This window comes from Sus scrofa, chromosome 15 (assembly GCF_000003025.6).
Source record: "Sus scrofa isolate TJ Tabasco breed Duroc chromosome 15, Sscrofa11.1, whole genome shotgun sequence".
Taxonomy (NCBI): domain Eukaryota; kingdom Metazoa; phylum Chordata; class Mammalia; order Artiodactyla; family Suidae; genus Sus; species Sus scrofa.
This window is the reverse complement of record NC_010457.5, coordinates 66899215-66914333: the sequence shown is the minus strand read 5'-3', so window position 1 is coordinate 66914333 and position 15119 is coordinate 66899215. Positions and strand designations below refer to the sequence as shown.

At 38.2% G+C, this 15119-nt stretch overlaps 1 protein-coding gene across 1 annotated transcript in view; it reads left to right on the top strand.

The window, feature by feature from the left end:
* The window catches only part of PLA2R1 (phospholipase A2 receptor 1), a 118826-nt gene extending 104275 nt beyond the window's left edge, over positions 1–14551 (top strand). The window contains 7 exon segments of the mRNA XM_021074789.1: positions 1340–1575; positions 4176–4344; positions 6139–6276; positions 8978–9094; positions 10508–10684; positions 13450–13482; positions 13623–14551. Coding sequence (XP_020930448.1) covers positions 1340–1575; positions 4176–4344; positions 6139–6276; positions 8978–9094; positions 10508–10684; positions 13450–13482; positions 13623–13837 — 1085 coding nt within the window. The 3' untranslated portion in view covers positions 13838–14551.

The following is a 15119-nucleotide window of genomic DNA, read 5'->3' as shown; positions in this document are numbered from 1 at the left end:
TGTTAGTTTCAGATGTACAGCAAAGTAACACACTGTTATTTTTAAATAGCTACTTTGGTAGTATAAATAATATTTAGACTTTGTATATCAACTGACAGACTTCTAGCAAAGAAAAATAGGTTATGAAAGTCTGTTCCATCACAATTTAGTTGGTGAATAGATTAATTTCACTTTGGTTTTACATTATTACTGTTGCTATATTGAGGTAACAGTTTTAGGAAAAGCCAAATCCCCACTCTGCATTTTTTGGGGGGTTGGGAGAGTGGGACAGGAAGAGAAGAGGAAAGCAAGAAGCAACATTTATTTAGTGCCTGCTGTGTTCCACATCCTAAAGTAAGTGCTTTCCGTGACTATCTCCTTGAATTTTACCTCCACCCCACTAATGAAAGCCCTAGTAATCTCTTACAGACCAGAAATTTTAAGTTTAGAGAGAGCAGCTAATTTGACTGAGGTCTCTAAGTCATTTAGGGTCAGGGCTGGGATTGAGTCCCAGGTCTTCAGACCTATCCACACCTCACCATGCTCCTTCCCAACCCAAATTTGATAAAACCGATATACAGAGAGAAATCCCAGCTACTTTGGAACAGACAGTTCAGAAATTCTTACTTTGTTTTTGTGCTTTAGGATTCCTAAATTTAGCCTAAATACAGTACAGAACAAAAAGGCAAATGCACATATTAAAGAGGAAATATCTGTATGTAACACAGCCACTCATGAACATGAAGCACTAATTATCGTATGTGGGAAAACCTGTCTTTTAATTTATAAATTTTGACTCTAGGTTACACATTAATAGTAATGGTTAATAGGAACTGAATTATTTCTAAGCATTTATTAACTTATTTTTAAACTTCTTTTTAGAAATCATACCTGTTAACATTAAACATGATAACAACTATCATATACTCTCAAAAGTTTAATGAAGTGTTACATTTGGGAATATGGTTGTATAAATTATTCAACTACATTATATATGTTAGTATTGTCTTAGTAAGTACTAAGTTTTGCCAGCAGCATGTGTTAGGCTGATTGTACCTGCTAAAATTAAATCTGCCTAAGGAGATCACTATCAGTTCCACCAAAAAGTAGTCAGTTTGATAAGCAACTGTCGAGATGGGAAATCGAGAAATGATGTAATATGTTTATATTTTTAAAAAACAAGCTCATTCATTAAATTTCCTAAGTGTTTTCATTCTTTAGCATTACCTATGCTTACAGATACTATCTTCATTTTCAAGTAGTTCTGGGAAGGAAAATTCCAATGTTAACCTCAGCATGAATCATGCCTCCCCCTTTCTCAACCAGATGCTACAAATAACTTTTGTTGTTCTTGTTCTAGATACTTCTGGACACAGTGTAAATACATCTGATATGTATCCAATCCCCAATACCTTAGAATACGGAAACAGAACTTACAAAATAATTAATGGGAATATGACTTGGTATACAGCACTAAAAGTCTGCCTGATGCATGGAGCAGATCTGGTCAGCATTACAGACCAGTACCACCAGTCCTTCCTCACTGTTATGCTCCATCGGCTAGGACACGCCCACTGGATTGGACTGTTCACTGAAGTAGGTGTCCCAGAATCCCATGGACAATCCTTGCATAATAATAGAGCCTTAATGATATAGCTACTGAAATGAGCACAGAGCACAGAAAAAAAAAAAAAACATGAAATAATAGTAAATGTAACATTTAAGTAATTGGATTATATAACTACTGACCATGCTTATGAGCAGCATATGACTATAAAATAAAAGTGTCCTTTTTTGTTTTTATTTATATTTATTTATTTATTTGTCTTTTTAGGGCCACACCTGCAGCATATGGAGGTTCCCAGAATAGGGGTCGAACTGGCACACCACAAATCATGGCAATGCTGGATCTTTAACCCACTGATCGAGGCCAAAGATGGAACACATTCTCATGGATGCTAGTCAGGTTCGTTAACCACTGAGCCATGACAGGAACTCCGAAAGTGTCCTTTTTTTAGAGTAAACATCTACCTACCTAATTTCTGGAAATGAATGCCCTTCAAAGGTTCTCCAAAAATTTCTGAGAAATTTCAGGATATTGCCTCATCTGTGCATTAGAACACATCCCAAACTCAAGCACCTGCATTTAGGTAATTTGTTGCATTTAAGAAATCTCTAGGGAAAAGTGAATCATGTTTCCTGTCTAGAAATCTGGTTATTTATTAATTAAGTACCCTCTAGAATTAAACATATGGGTTATCTTCCCCCTCTAGGAACATGGTTTGGAAAGAAATATTTTTTATTTTTATTTTTGTCTTTTTGTCTTTTTTGTAGGGCTGCACCCGCAGCATGTGGAGGTTCCCAGGCTAGGGGTCTAGTTGGAGCGGTAGCCACTGGCCTATACCAGAGCCACAGCAACACCAGATCCAGCCCCGTCTTTGACCTACACCACAACTCACTGCAGCGCTGATCCTTAACCCACTGAGCGAGGCCAGGGATTGAACCCGAAACCTCATGGTTCCTAGTCAGATTCGTTTCTGCTGTGCCACAACGGGAACTCCCTAATTTTATTTTTTAAAATAAAAGTGTTACACACTCGGAATTCCTGTCATGGCGCAGCAGAAACAAATCCGACTAGGAACCATGAGGTTGTGGGTTCAATCCCTGGCCTCGCTCAGTGGGTTAAGGATCCAGCATTGCCGTGAGCTGTGGTGTAGGTCGTTGTTGAGCTGGGATCTGATGTTGCTGTGGCATAGGCCAGCAGCTGTAGCTCTGATTGGACCCCTAGCCTGGGAACCTCCACATGCCGCAGGTGTAGCCCTAAAAAAAAAGCAAAAACAAACAAAAAAAGGTTACACACTCAGATTAGTAAAAAGTAAATCTATTCTATCCTGATTTCTATTTCTACTTCCCAATGCCAATCAGTATAAACAGTTTCTTGGAGTTCCCATTGTGGCTCAGTGGTTAACAAATCTGACTGGGAACCATGAGGTTGCGGGTTCAATCCCTGGCCTTGCTCAGTGGGTTAAGGATCCGACGCTGCTGTGACCTGTGGTGTAGGTCACAGACAGGGCTCGGATCCCACGTTGCTGTGGCTATAGCTCTGATTAGACCCCTAGCCTGGGAACCTCCATACGCCGCAGGAGCAGCCCTAGAAGAGGCAAAAAGACAAAAGACAAAAACAAAAAGCAAACACACAAAAAAACAGTTGCTTGTGTGTCATTTAGAGATCTGTATATAAATGTGTATCCACATATATACAATTTAATGGGTTAATATAAATATGGCTTTTAAACACAAATGAGTTCATACTATATATTCTGTCCTTAAACTTGTTTTTTTATTTAACATATCTTGTATGGCTTTCCATGTCAGCACATAAAAATCTAACACATTCTTTGCGATAGCAGCATGTAAGGATATACCATAATTTATTAAACCATTCTTCTGTGAATGGACATTTGGGTTCTTCCCAGTTCTCACAATCCAAACAATGCACAAAAATATCTTTGCACAAGTAGGATAAATCTCCAGAAGTGAAGCCACTGTGTATCCTTTAACTGTTAGCAAGTGGTACCATATTGCCCTCCAAAACTGGTGCCAACTTACATGCTAACAACAATGTATGCTAACATCTTCTTTTTTCATGTCCTTGCCAACACTGGGAATGTCAAAATTTTAATCCTTGACAGTGGGGTAGTTGAAAGGATGGTACTTCATGGTTGTTTATTGTATTTTTGTATTACAGAATGTTTCAAATTTATGCAGTTTTGCTTTATGGCCTCTGGATTTTTTTTATCAGACTTGGAAAGATATTCCTCATATCAAGAGTATAAAATATTTAGCCAAGTTTTCTTTAGCATTTTTATGTTTTCAATTTTATGTTTGAATCTTAGATCAATCTTAAATTTATTTTGGTGTAAAGAAGAAGATATTGATTCAGCTTCACTCAGACTGCTTACTGGGAAATTATGGTGGCAAGGAGCCAAAGATTCCCCAAAACTAAAAAGGATGTTGCCTGTGGCAGATAGTCCTTTTTTTCAGGGCACATTCACAAGCTGTCCTGGACCCCCTGAACTATAAGTGTAGATATGGAAATAGGAATCTATGTGTGGAGTCAGGGCTGCTCAGACAGCACTGGGTGATAGTACCAGCAGTCATGGCCAAGGAAATGATGGCTCAGTTTCCCTCCACAGAATGGTCTTCACTTTGAATGGTCAGATGGCACCAAATCTTCCTTCAGTTTTTGGAAAGATGATGAGTCATCCTTCCTGGGTGACTGTGTTTTCGCAGACACCAGTGGGCGCTGGAGTAGCACAGCCTGCGAGTCATATCTGCAAGGAGCCATCTGTCAAGTGCTCACGGGTAGGTTCCATTCTACTCGATTCAAAAAATATGTGCTGTGCACCAACTGTATGCAAAGAAGGTACTGTGCTAAGCAGGAGCTATAAGGAAGGGTCATAAGAAGTATCTGCTCTTAAGAAGCATTTGATCTGGCAGATGACGTGCAGATGAATAACTGTTACACAAGGCAGGGCTCCCAAATGACAAGGGGCGGAGCAAGCTCCGTGGGAGCTAGCAAGAAAAAGAGCACATCATATCCACTTGGGGGAAAGTAAAAAGACTTCTCAAGGAGATGACTGTGGACATTGTCCTTAAAGAATAGATGGGATATAATCAGGCAGTGATGGGACATGGAGAAGCATTCTCAGCAGATAAGTTTGGGCAAAGACATGGGAGGAAAAAAGGACTGGGCGTGTATAAGGCAAAGCTGGGGTCAAGATTTTTCTGCATCACAGGTTTTGGGCAAGGGAGAGGTAGGAAATGAGGCTAGAAACATAGGTTAGGAGTATGTGTAGAGGAACTTGAATACCACTGAGGATTTGTTTAAGTCAAAGACTAATAGGATTCCAGAGCCATCACATCATCATCATCATCATCATCATGGTAATACTTATATTTATATTATATATGTAAATAGGTAATGATAATAATAGCATCTCATTACACTTAAAGTTCACCTAGCCCAATCAGGTAAACTTTATTTTAAATATAAAACTTAGAGCATTAAACAGCTTTCTGAAGGTCTAATAGATGTCCATCAACAGCAGCAGGAATAGAAGCTAAGTTTCCTTCCTCTCTGTTGTGTTTATCCTATTACACCAGGTCCCCTTTCCTTTGATTGCAGTGCTGAACAAAAAGAGAGTTCCTTAACACTAGCTGGTTTCTTTTGAAATCTCTCATTTAGTAAGTGTGCATGTATTTACTTACACTCTGGATACTATAAGTCAAATAGCACGCATATTACTTAACTTCTGATCAAAACAATTCAGGACAAAAAATATAAATGATTACCATATATATTGGGAAAGCTAATTATTCTAAAACATCATAAAGTTATCCTTTTTTAAGTAACACTGCATTATTGAGGCTTAAGCGTCAAGCACTAGCTCACCTAAACTTCTTAAGTTGTAAGAAAGATGTTATTGTTAGCTCTCCTTTCTGTGCGAGAAGGATAGGTAACATCCCCATTGCCACACACCTAGGAAATCCGTGTGGATATGTCTGCCTCTCATGCTTGGCCTCTGAAACAAATTTCCCTTAGTTATGTGTTGGGTTGTGTTGTTGTGCTGTTGTGGAAGGCAGCTATGCTCACCAGTGTGCCACCAACACTATGTTGGGCTATGTTATGATACTTCATTGAATACTTTATTTTCTTTCATAGGTTGATGAGCAGGTAAAATTTTATTATCTTCAGCACTGAGTGGAACACATTTTGTACAGTTGGAAGTGCCTTTTGCCAATTTCATTCAGCTGCCAGTATTTCTATGAATCACATCCTCCCCTTTTCCCAAATTTTAGGTACTAATTGTAAATATGAAAGAGAGACACCTTCACCCAGGCAGCTCCCAAATTGAGCCTATGAAGCTATGCATTAATATGTCCTGTTGTGTGTAGGTAAAGATTATTTCTCCCAGACATGGTACAAACTATTCCTAATTTTGTAATTGTTTTATTAAATCCACTCTTTTGAGTATTATCATGAAAATCTCATTACATATATTTATCTTGGTCTTTTGTAGAATGCAATGCAATGTTTATCTCAATCAATGGACACAGTCACCCCCCCCCTGAAATCATAACTGATTTTGTTCATAGAAACAAGACCCAGATACCCAGAGTTGTGCTCAGAAACATCTATTCCCTGGATAAAATTCAGAAGTAATTGCTACAGTTTTTCTACAGTCCTAGACAGTACGAGTTTTGAGGCTGCTCATGAATTTTGCAAAAAGGAAGGTAATTCTTTTGTGCTGGTAAAATGCTTTCAATGTATTTCTTCTTCATGTTTTAGTGAACAAGGTAGTTTTATTCATTTGTTTGATTACTTAGTGACTTTAGAAGCAACAAAAACAATTGAAAAAATAAATATTATTGATTTCGCTTGTTTGGGGTTGGCTAATATGTTTAATGTCCAATACAAAATTAAAAACCCAAGATGATGTCTCATAATACTGCACTCTCCTAAGAAAGTGTTCCCTTTGAATGAATTTGAATTATGAATCTTTAATGTTCCCTAAATATTCTATGCTTTAAGTATAAGCTTGTATCTTTTCATAAAAGTCATATCACTTTAAAATTTTTAGTCAAAAGGAGTTCCCGTTGTGGCTCAGTGGTAACAAACCTGACTAGAATTCATGAGGACATGGATTCTATTTCTGGCCTTGCTGAGTGTGTTAAGGATCTAGTGTTGCCACAAGCTGAAATGCAGGTCGCAGACACGGCTTGGATCTGATGTGGCTGTGGCTGTGGTGTAGGCCAGCTACAGCTCCAATTCGACCCTAGCCTAGGAACTTCTGTGCAGCCCTAAAAAAAAAAAAAAAAAAAAAAAGATAAAATTTTTAGTCAAAAATCACTTATTTACGATGTAAATTTTGACTTTTCTATTTTTTATTGAAGTATAGTTGATTTACAGTGTTGAGTTACTTTCTGGTGTACGTCAAAGAGATTTCTATATATACATATATAGTATAGTATATACACAATCTTTCAGGTTCTTTTCCATTATAGGTTCTTATAAGATATTGAATATCATTCCCTGTACTATAAGTAGGTCCTTGTTGTTTATTCTCTCTCTCTCTTTTTTTGGCTGCTCTCACAGCATGTGGAAGTTCCCAGGCCAGGGATCAAACCTGGGCCTCTGAAGTGACAAGGCCAGATCCTTAACCCACTGCACAACAAAAGAACTTGAATCCCATACTCCTAATTTATCCCCCCTGCCTTTCCTCTTTGGTAACCATAAGTTGGTTTTCTATGTCTTTAGTCTGTTTCTGTTTTGTAAATAAGTTTGTTTTTATCGCTTTTTTATTCCACACATAAGTGATATCATATGACATCTTTTCTTTGTCTGACTTAATTAATATGATAATTTCTAGGTCCATCCATGTTGCTGCAAATGGCATTATTTCATTTTTATGGCTGAGTAATATTCCATTGTATATATACTGTATATATATATATATATATGCTACATCTTCTTTATCCATTCATCTGTTGATGGACACTTAGATTGTTTCCATGTCTTGGCTATTGTAAATAGTGCTGCTACGAACACTGGGTGCATGTATGTTTTTGAATTAGAGTCTTCATCTTTCCCAGATAGATGCCCTAGAGTGGGATTGCTGGATCACCTTAACCCTATTTTTAGTTTTTTTTTTCTTTTTTGTCTTTTTGCCATTTCTTGGGCCACTCCTGCGGCACATGGAGGTTCCTGGACTAGGGGTCGAATCGAAGCCATGGCCACTGGCCTACGCCAGAGCCACAGCAACACGGGATCCGAGCCGCATCTGCAACCTACACCACAGCTCACGGCAACACCGGATCCTTAACCCATTGAGCAAGGCCAGGAATCGAACCCACAACCTCATGGTTCCTAGTCGATTCGTTAACCACTGTGCCATACGGGAACTCCCTATTTTTAGTTTTTTAAGGAACCTCTGTGCTGTTCTCCATAGTGGCTCCACCAGTTTACATTCCCATCAACAATGTAGGAGAGTTCCCTTTTCTCTAGACCCTCTCCAGCATTTATTATTTATAGACTTTGATGACAGCCATTCTGACTGGTGTGACGTGATGCTACAATATACTTTTGATTTGCATTTCTCTAATAATTAGCAATGCTGAGCATCCTTTCATGTGCCTGTTAGCCCTCTGTATGTCTTCCTTGGAGAAATGTCTGCTTAGGTCTCTGAGTTGTTTGGTATTTTAGATATTGAGCTGGATGAGCTATTTAGGTATTCTGGAAATTAATCCCTTGTCGGTCACTTCATTTGCAAATATTTTTTCCATTCCATAGGTGTTTTTTTTTATGGTTTCCTTTTCCTGTGCAGAAGCTTACAAATTTTACTAGGTTCCATTTGTTTATTTCTGCTTTTATTACTTTTGCCTTGGGAGACTGACCAAAGAAAACCCTGCTACAATTTATGTCAGATAATGTTTTGCCTATGTTCTCTTTCTAGAAGTTTTATGGTGTTTATGGTGTCTTTTTTTTTTTTTTTTTTTTTTTTTGGTCTTTTTAGGGCCTCACTTGCAGGATATGGAAGTTCCCGGGCTAGGGGTTGAATTGGAGCTGTAGCTGCCAGCCTATACCACAGCCACAGCAACGCAGGATCCCAGCCACATCTGGACCTACACCACAGTTCACAGCAATGCCGGATCCTTAAGCCATTGAGCGAGGCCAGGGATTGAACCCGCATTCTCATAGATACTAGTCAGATTCATTACCGCTGAGGCACGATGGGAACTCTGTCATGTCTTATATATCTTTAAGCCATTTTTGAGTTTATTTTTTGTATATGGTATGAAGGAGTGTTCTAACTTCATTGATTTACATGCACCAAAGCCTAAGCTTTATGAGTTATGCTATAGAGAACATTATTTTAGTAATAAGTATTTACATGTAAACACAAATACTTCCATTTGCTATCTGTCTCTTTCATAGGATCTAATCTTTTAACAATAAAAGATGAAGCTGAAAATTCATTTCTCCTAGAAGAGCTTTCTGCCTTCACTTCTTCTGTCCAGATGGTTTGGCTCAATGCTCAGTTTGATGGTGACAGTAAGTGACTTGGGTAAAGAAGAGGAGAGGGCATAAATAAATAGAGGGTGGTCAAGGTTGGTGGAAATGGCATCTGCAAACCAGAAAACTCTTGTTGGATACCTTTGCCATGAAAAAATAGCATAAATCCTAAAGCCATGTCTTCCAAAGACAGTACTGCTAACCCTTTTTTATATCCTCTTGTCATTTGAAATAATCCCAGAAAAACAAAAATGAAAACAAACAACACGAGTTCCCGTTGTGGCTCAGTGGAAATGAATCCAACTAGGAAACATGAAGTTGTGGGTTTGATCCCTGGCCTCACTCAGTGGGTTAAGGATCCAGTGTTGCCATGACCTGTGGTGCAGGTCGCAGATGTGGTTCGGATCCTGCGTTGCTGTGGCTGTGGTGTAGGCCAGCTGCTGTAGCTCCGATTCAACCCCTAGTCTGGGAACCTCCATATGCCGCAAGTGCAGTCCTAAAAAGCAAAAATAAATAAATAAATTTTAAAAATTGAAAAAACCAAACAAACCATAAAACCAAACTTAATCTCACATCATGAAGATGCTTGGTAGTAATTTTGTGTTCACAGACTTAGTCATAGACCCTAAAGCATATGAAAATACCCCTGGTTCCTAAATGTTAGAAGAGCACAATAGAGTTATGGGAGTGTTTCAGTGATAAATAATGCTATTAGAATTGTTACTTCCTACTCATTAAACCACAATTTGTAATCAGATGAGAGCATGATCTCTTCCCCTTAATATAATTGATGGTTATTGAAAGTACTTATAAAGAAAATTATTTTAATTGGTATGGAGAACTTGTTACAGTGGTATACCAAGTTGGAGGATATGTCTACCCTGGCAAGGAAGAGTATTTCAGCTCCTGCCATTGCTTAAAGTTTCTAGCACATGGTGATAATAAAAAGCTGACAGACTTTTGCTTAATTTTATTGTTTGTTTTAAAGCCTTTTCAGACAATGCACCCCTTTACCACCTACATGTGGATGGACTCTGCCGCTGCCCACACCCTGCACCACTGGCTTGCTTTTTAAAGAAACTCACTGTAAAATTCTTTTAGAAAGTAAACCATTTTATAATGATACAGAAGTTAGGACTTCAAATGGTTTCTTTAAATTGGTTATAATGATAAGGAATATTTCAAAATTCCAAGTGTTACATTAAGAAACATGAGATCTTAAATTAACTAAAGTAGAACAATTATATCTAAAATAAAGAGAGTTGTTCATGAGGCAACTTCACTAGTATCTACCTCTTGATGTCGAGCCATGACTGTACCCACTGAGTTGAATGCATCAGATAAAGAGAGAGGCTCATTAAATTTAGGGCTGCTTTTTTATGGTTCATTCCAGACTTAGTAGGTTTGATAACCGTCCACATAATTCATAGTAAGTTAGCATTTTTTCTACAGCTACAACCATAAAGTGGTTTGATGGAACTCCCACAGACCAGTCAAACTGGGGTATTCGGAAGCCAGAGATGGGCCATGTCAAACCCCATCTGTGTGTTGCCCTGAGGATTCCCGAAGGAGTGTGGCAGTTATCCTCATGTCAAGACAAAAAGGGATTTATATGTAAAATGGAAGCAGGTGGGTAAAGTTAGAAGGTACTTCTTCATTCTGATCCTACCCTGACTAAAGCTGACTCACCTCTTGAGCACTGAAAGCTTTTAAAATCCAAATATTCACAGTATTTGGATAGATTCTGGCATGATCATCTTGTTTTATATCAAACAAGTCAGAGAACTTTTCAGCTTCTTCTTTCTCTGATATAAAGGAAAAAATCACAAGTCAATACAAAGACTATGACAATCTTGTGTCACCCTAGCTGTTAATGGGCAAAGAAGCAGTTTACTTCAAGCAAATAGAACTAGAAATGTAAACTAGCAACCCTCATTCTGGTCACTGCTACTTAGAATTTTCAAGCTTCATATTTGATTCCAGGAAATATAATTCAGGTCTAGGTGGATATGTAGGTAAGTTGTGGGTAAGTATATGTGATTCTCTGGTGCAAGCTGTTGTATGTTATAAATGCAATATTTGAACTTCATCTTGAACTACATATTTAGTCTATGGAGGAAAAAAAATAACTTTAGAAATCTAATCCAGAAAAATTCTAGTCAGCTTCAAATAATAGAGATTTCTAAGACTGGACATTAACAAGGATCATTAACAGTGGGAAGGAGTTTACAATAGTCACAACAGTTTCTAGATTCCAGTATTATAAAGAAGGAGGGGTCGATGTGGCCTGGGATCCTGGAGAAGGCTTGGGAGAAGGGCTGAGGCTTTGAAATCATAAAAGACGAAGGAGGGAAGGAATATTGGACCAAAGTTCCAGTATGATGAAAGGCAGAAATTGAGAAAGAGCTTAGACTGGCTCCTGCTAGGTGGTGACGGCAACAAAGCTGTATTGACTGTAGGATGCCTCCACAGAGAGTGCCTCGAGGAGCTGAACGTGGTCTGTAGATGCCCACAGTGGAGTCTCACCATCTGATGTAAAGGGAGACAGTTTTAATCTGAGTGATAAAACTAGGAGCAAAAAGGGAGGGTGGAAATGGGAAAAGAGACTCATCAGGTTTCAGTGATTGATTAGATATTGGGAATGAAGAGCAAAACTGATAGGTGTGGGAACCAAAGTTTGAAGCTCCAAAAATGTGGATATCAACTCTGTGTGGAAAACAAGACTGAGCTTAATAAATAGTGCACCCAAGCAACCATGAGCATTCAGATGTGAAGAACAAATCAGAAGCATCTCCTGTCTGCACAGGACTTTAAAGCTTCCCTTACGACATAGGACACCTCTCTTCATCCTTCACAGCAACTTTCCAAGGCAATGGAGCAGATACAGTATTCCCCCTTTGCAGGTGAGAAAAGTACTTGTCCACACAGAGATACATGAAGGACTACATTTCTGACTCCACCTGAACTCCATCCTGAGAAGAAAGACTCCCTCAACAGCCTTTCTTTGAAAAGGATCTTTACATTCATAATAATACATGCTTTTTTCAAAAACATTATGCAAAGTTATACAATATTATTTTTAAATTGCAAAATCACAGGGTTTTTTTTAATGTGGCTTTGCTATTGGTAACAATGTTGACTTTTTTTCAGAGTGAATGGGCAAAGTAATGCACTGAAGCACTTCCTCCACTCATAAACCCTTTGCAGTTCTTCTTCTGGGTCATTCTCTACATATTTCTCTGGATCTTTACCCAGATCAGAAATAGCAGAGTTCAAATGTTGATATCAAGTCCACTTAAAAAGGATACATTCTTATAATAGAAAATCCTCAAACAGGAACCCTCCAACTGTCAAATGGAGGAGCTATTGTTCACTTCCTAAGATTCTTGAGATCTAAAATGTGAGAAGGTGCTGATATTTTTTCTTTTTTTTTTTTCTTTTTAGGGCCGCATTCTGGCATATAAAGGATCCCAGGCTAGCGTCTAATCGGAGTTGTAGCTGTCAGCCTATGCCACAACCACAGCAACGCAGGATCCAAGAGCCATGTCTGCAACCTACACCACAGCTCACGTCAACACCAGATGCTAACCCACTGAGCAAGGCCAGGGATCAAACCTTCATCCTCATGGATGCTAGTCAGATTTGTTAACCACTGAGCCACAACGGGAACTCCGGTGCTGATTTTTTTAACCTTTGCAAAAAGCCAGGGAGGTTATCACTCCTGGACAAAACTCCACATCAGATCCTGAACAAAAGTGAGTTCCTTGCAGGCAGACACTATATTTTTTTTGTATTGCAGCACAGTGCTGAGACTGAATGGGGATTCTTTGACTTAAAAAAAAAAATAGGGAATGTGTTTGTGAGCACTAATAATTACTAATAATCAGGGGTCAGCAAACTTTTCTTGTAAAGAACCAGATAGTAACTGTCACACTGCCATTTAGCACATAAGCTACTACGACAATGGAAACAAATCAGTGTGGTTGAGTTCTAATAAAATATTATTTATAAAAATAGGTGGGAGTTCCCTTTGTGGCGTGGCGGAAACAAACCTGACCAGTAATCATGAGGTTGCTAGGTTGATCCCTGCCCTTGCTCAGTGGATTGGGGATCTGGCGTTGTGGTGAACTGGGGTGTAGGACACAGACGTGGCTCAGATTTCGCGTTGCTGTGCCTGTGGCATAGGCTGTGGCTACAGCTCTGATTCCACCCCTAGCATGGGAACCTCCATATGCCGTGGGTGAGGGCCTAAAAAGCCAAAAAATAAAAATAAAAACAGGTGACCAGATTTGATCCAAGGGCCACTGTTTTCTGAGCCCTGCTATAAGAAATGACATAACTTTGTTAAATTAAAAGGAAAAATTCATCTCAGTATTTTTTGTATTTGATTTTAGATATTCACACACTAGAGGAGCATCTAGGAAAAGGTAGGTTTGAAACAGTAGAGAATAATATGATCTTTCATAGAAATAAAAATAGAAAGTAACTATGTGACACTATCTGTGTTACTTCATTGTCACTGAAGTTTTCTTTTTTCTTTTCTTTTTTTTTTTTCCATCTTCTTCAGGACCAAGTCACAGCATTATACCTCTTGCGGTAGCACTGACACTGATGGTAATTCTGGCAATTTCCACACTTTCCTTCTGCATATACAAGCACAATAGCATTATCTTCAGGAGACTTTCAGAGTTTAGAAATTCTTATTATTCTACAACTAACTTTAGTACAGTAAATTTAGAAGAAAATATTCTCATTTCTGATCTTGAGAAGAATGACCAGTAATAATGAAGTGAGAGGAATGCCCCAACCATGAGAATGAGTAAAGAAGAGTACGTTCCTTCAAGGACCAGATGCCACTGTAATGTAAATTGTGTTACCATTCTAATTATTCTCAAAGTGATTATTGGCTTTGAATTGTAACCAAATCAGGTGGGTGTTGATTTATTTATTTCCTCAAACTGTGATGATTCTTAAAAAGGAGAAATTTTACAATGGTTATTATTCAGAAAACAACTATTAAAAGCAACTCCCAAAGGAAATCTCTCAAACCAATGTGAATAGTTTTTGCATTAATATGCTTCTACCAAATGGGGTTATAAACTTATCTTGCCCCTATTCAGACCTTTACCCACACTCATTCCATTAAAAGAGAGAGAGAGGAAGCAAAACAAAGTTTAAAACCCTACACTTATATAAGAAAAAAAAGGAAAGGCTTCTGAGAAGTTTCTTGTTTGTTTTTTAATTCAATCAGTGTAAAAGCAAGTTTTGAAAATCACTTACTTCTAAGCTTAAAACTTACAGGTTCTGGACTCTATAATGGTATTTAGGGTAAGATTCATTTTTATTAGTTCTGACTTCTCAAACTAAAGGACAAGAAAAATAATCTTTCTTTAAATAATAAAGATCTCGGTTAGCAAGCTTGCAGTATGGCCTAAAATCATTAATAACTAAATGACAAAGTTGGATAATTAAAAAGACCTTAAAGATAAGCTCAAAGGAATTTATTGACATGTTAATACTGTTAAAACTCATGAGCTTTATTAAAATCTAAAGGTATAAAATATATACCATTCCAAACAACCACAAAACATAAAATATAACTTGAACTTAAAGGGTAAAAGTTAAAGATCTGAATTACAGTTTCATTAGAACCAGACTAGAGGATATGTGGAGAAATATTAAATAAATTACTCTCCAACAATGATCTAGATACCTTTGCTATATAAAGTAGTTTATTTGGGGAGTTCTATTTAGTTAACTATAATTTATGGGAGTTCCTGTTGTGGCTCAGAGGGTTAAGAACCTGACATAGTATCCATGAAGATGTGGGTTTGATCTCTGGCCTGGCTCAGTGGGTTAAGGATCCAGCATGCCGCAAGCTGTGGCATAGGTCACAGATGTGGCTCAGATCCGACGCTGCTGTGGCTGTGGTATAGGCCGGCAACTGCAACTCTGATTCAACCTCTAACCTGGGAACTTCCATGTGCCTCAGGTGCAGCCCTAAAAAGAGGAAAAAAAAAAAAAACCCTACGTTATGGGGAACCAACTTCATATGCATTGGACT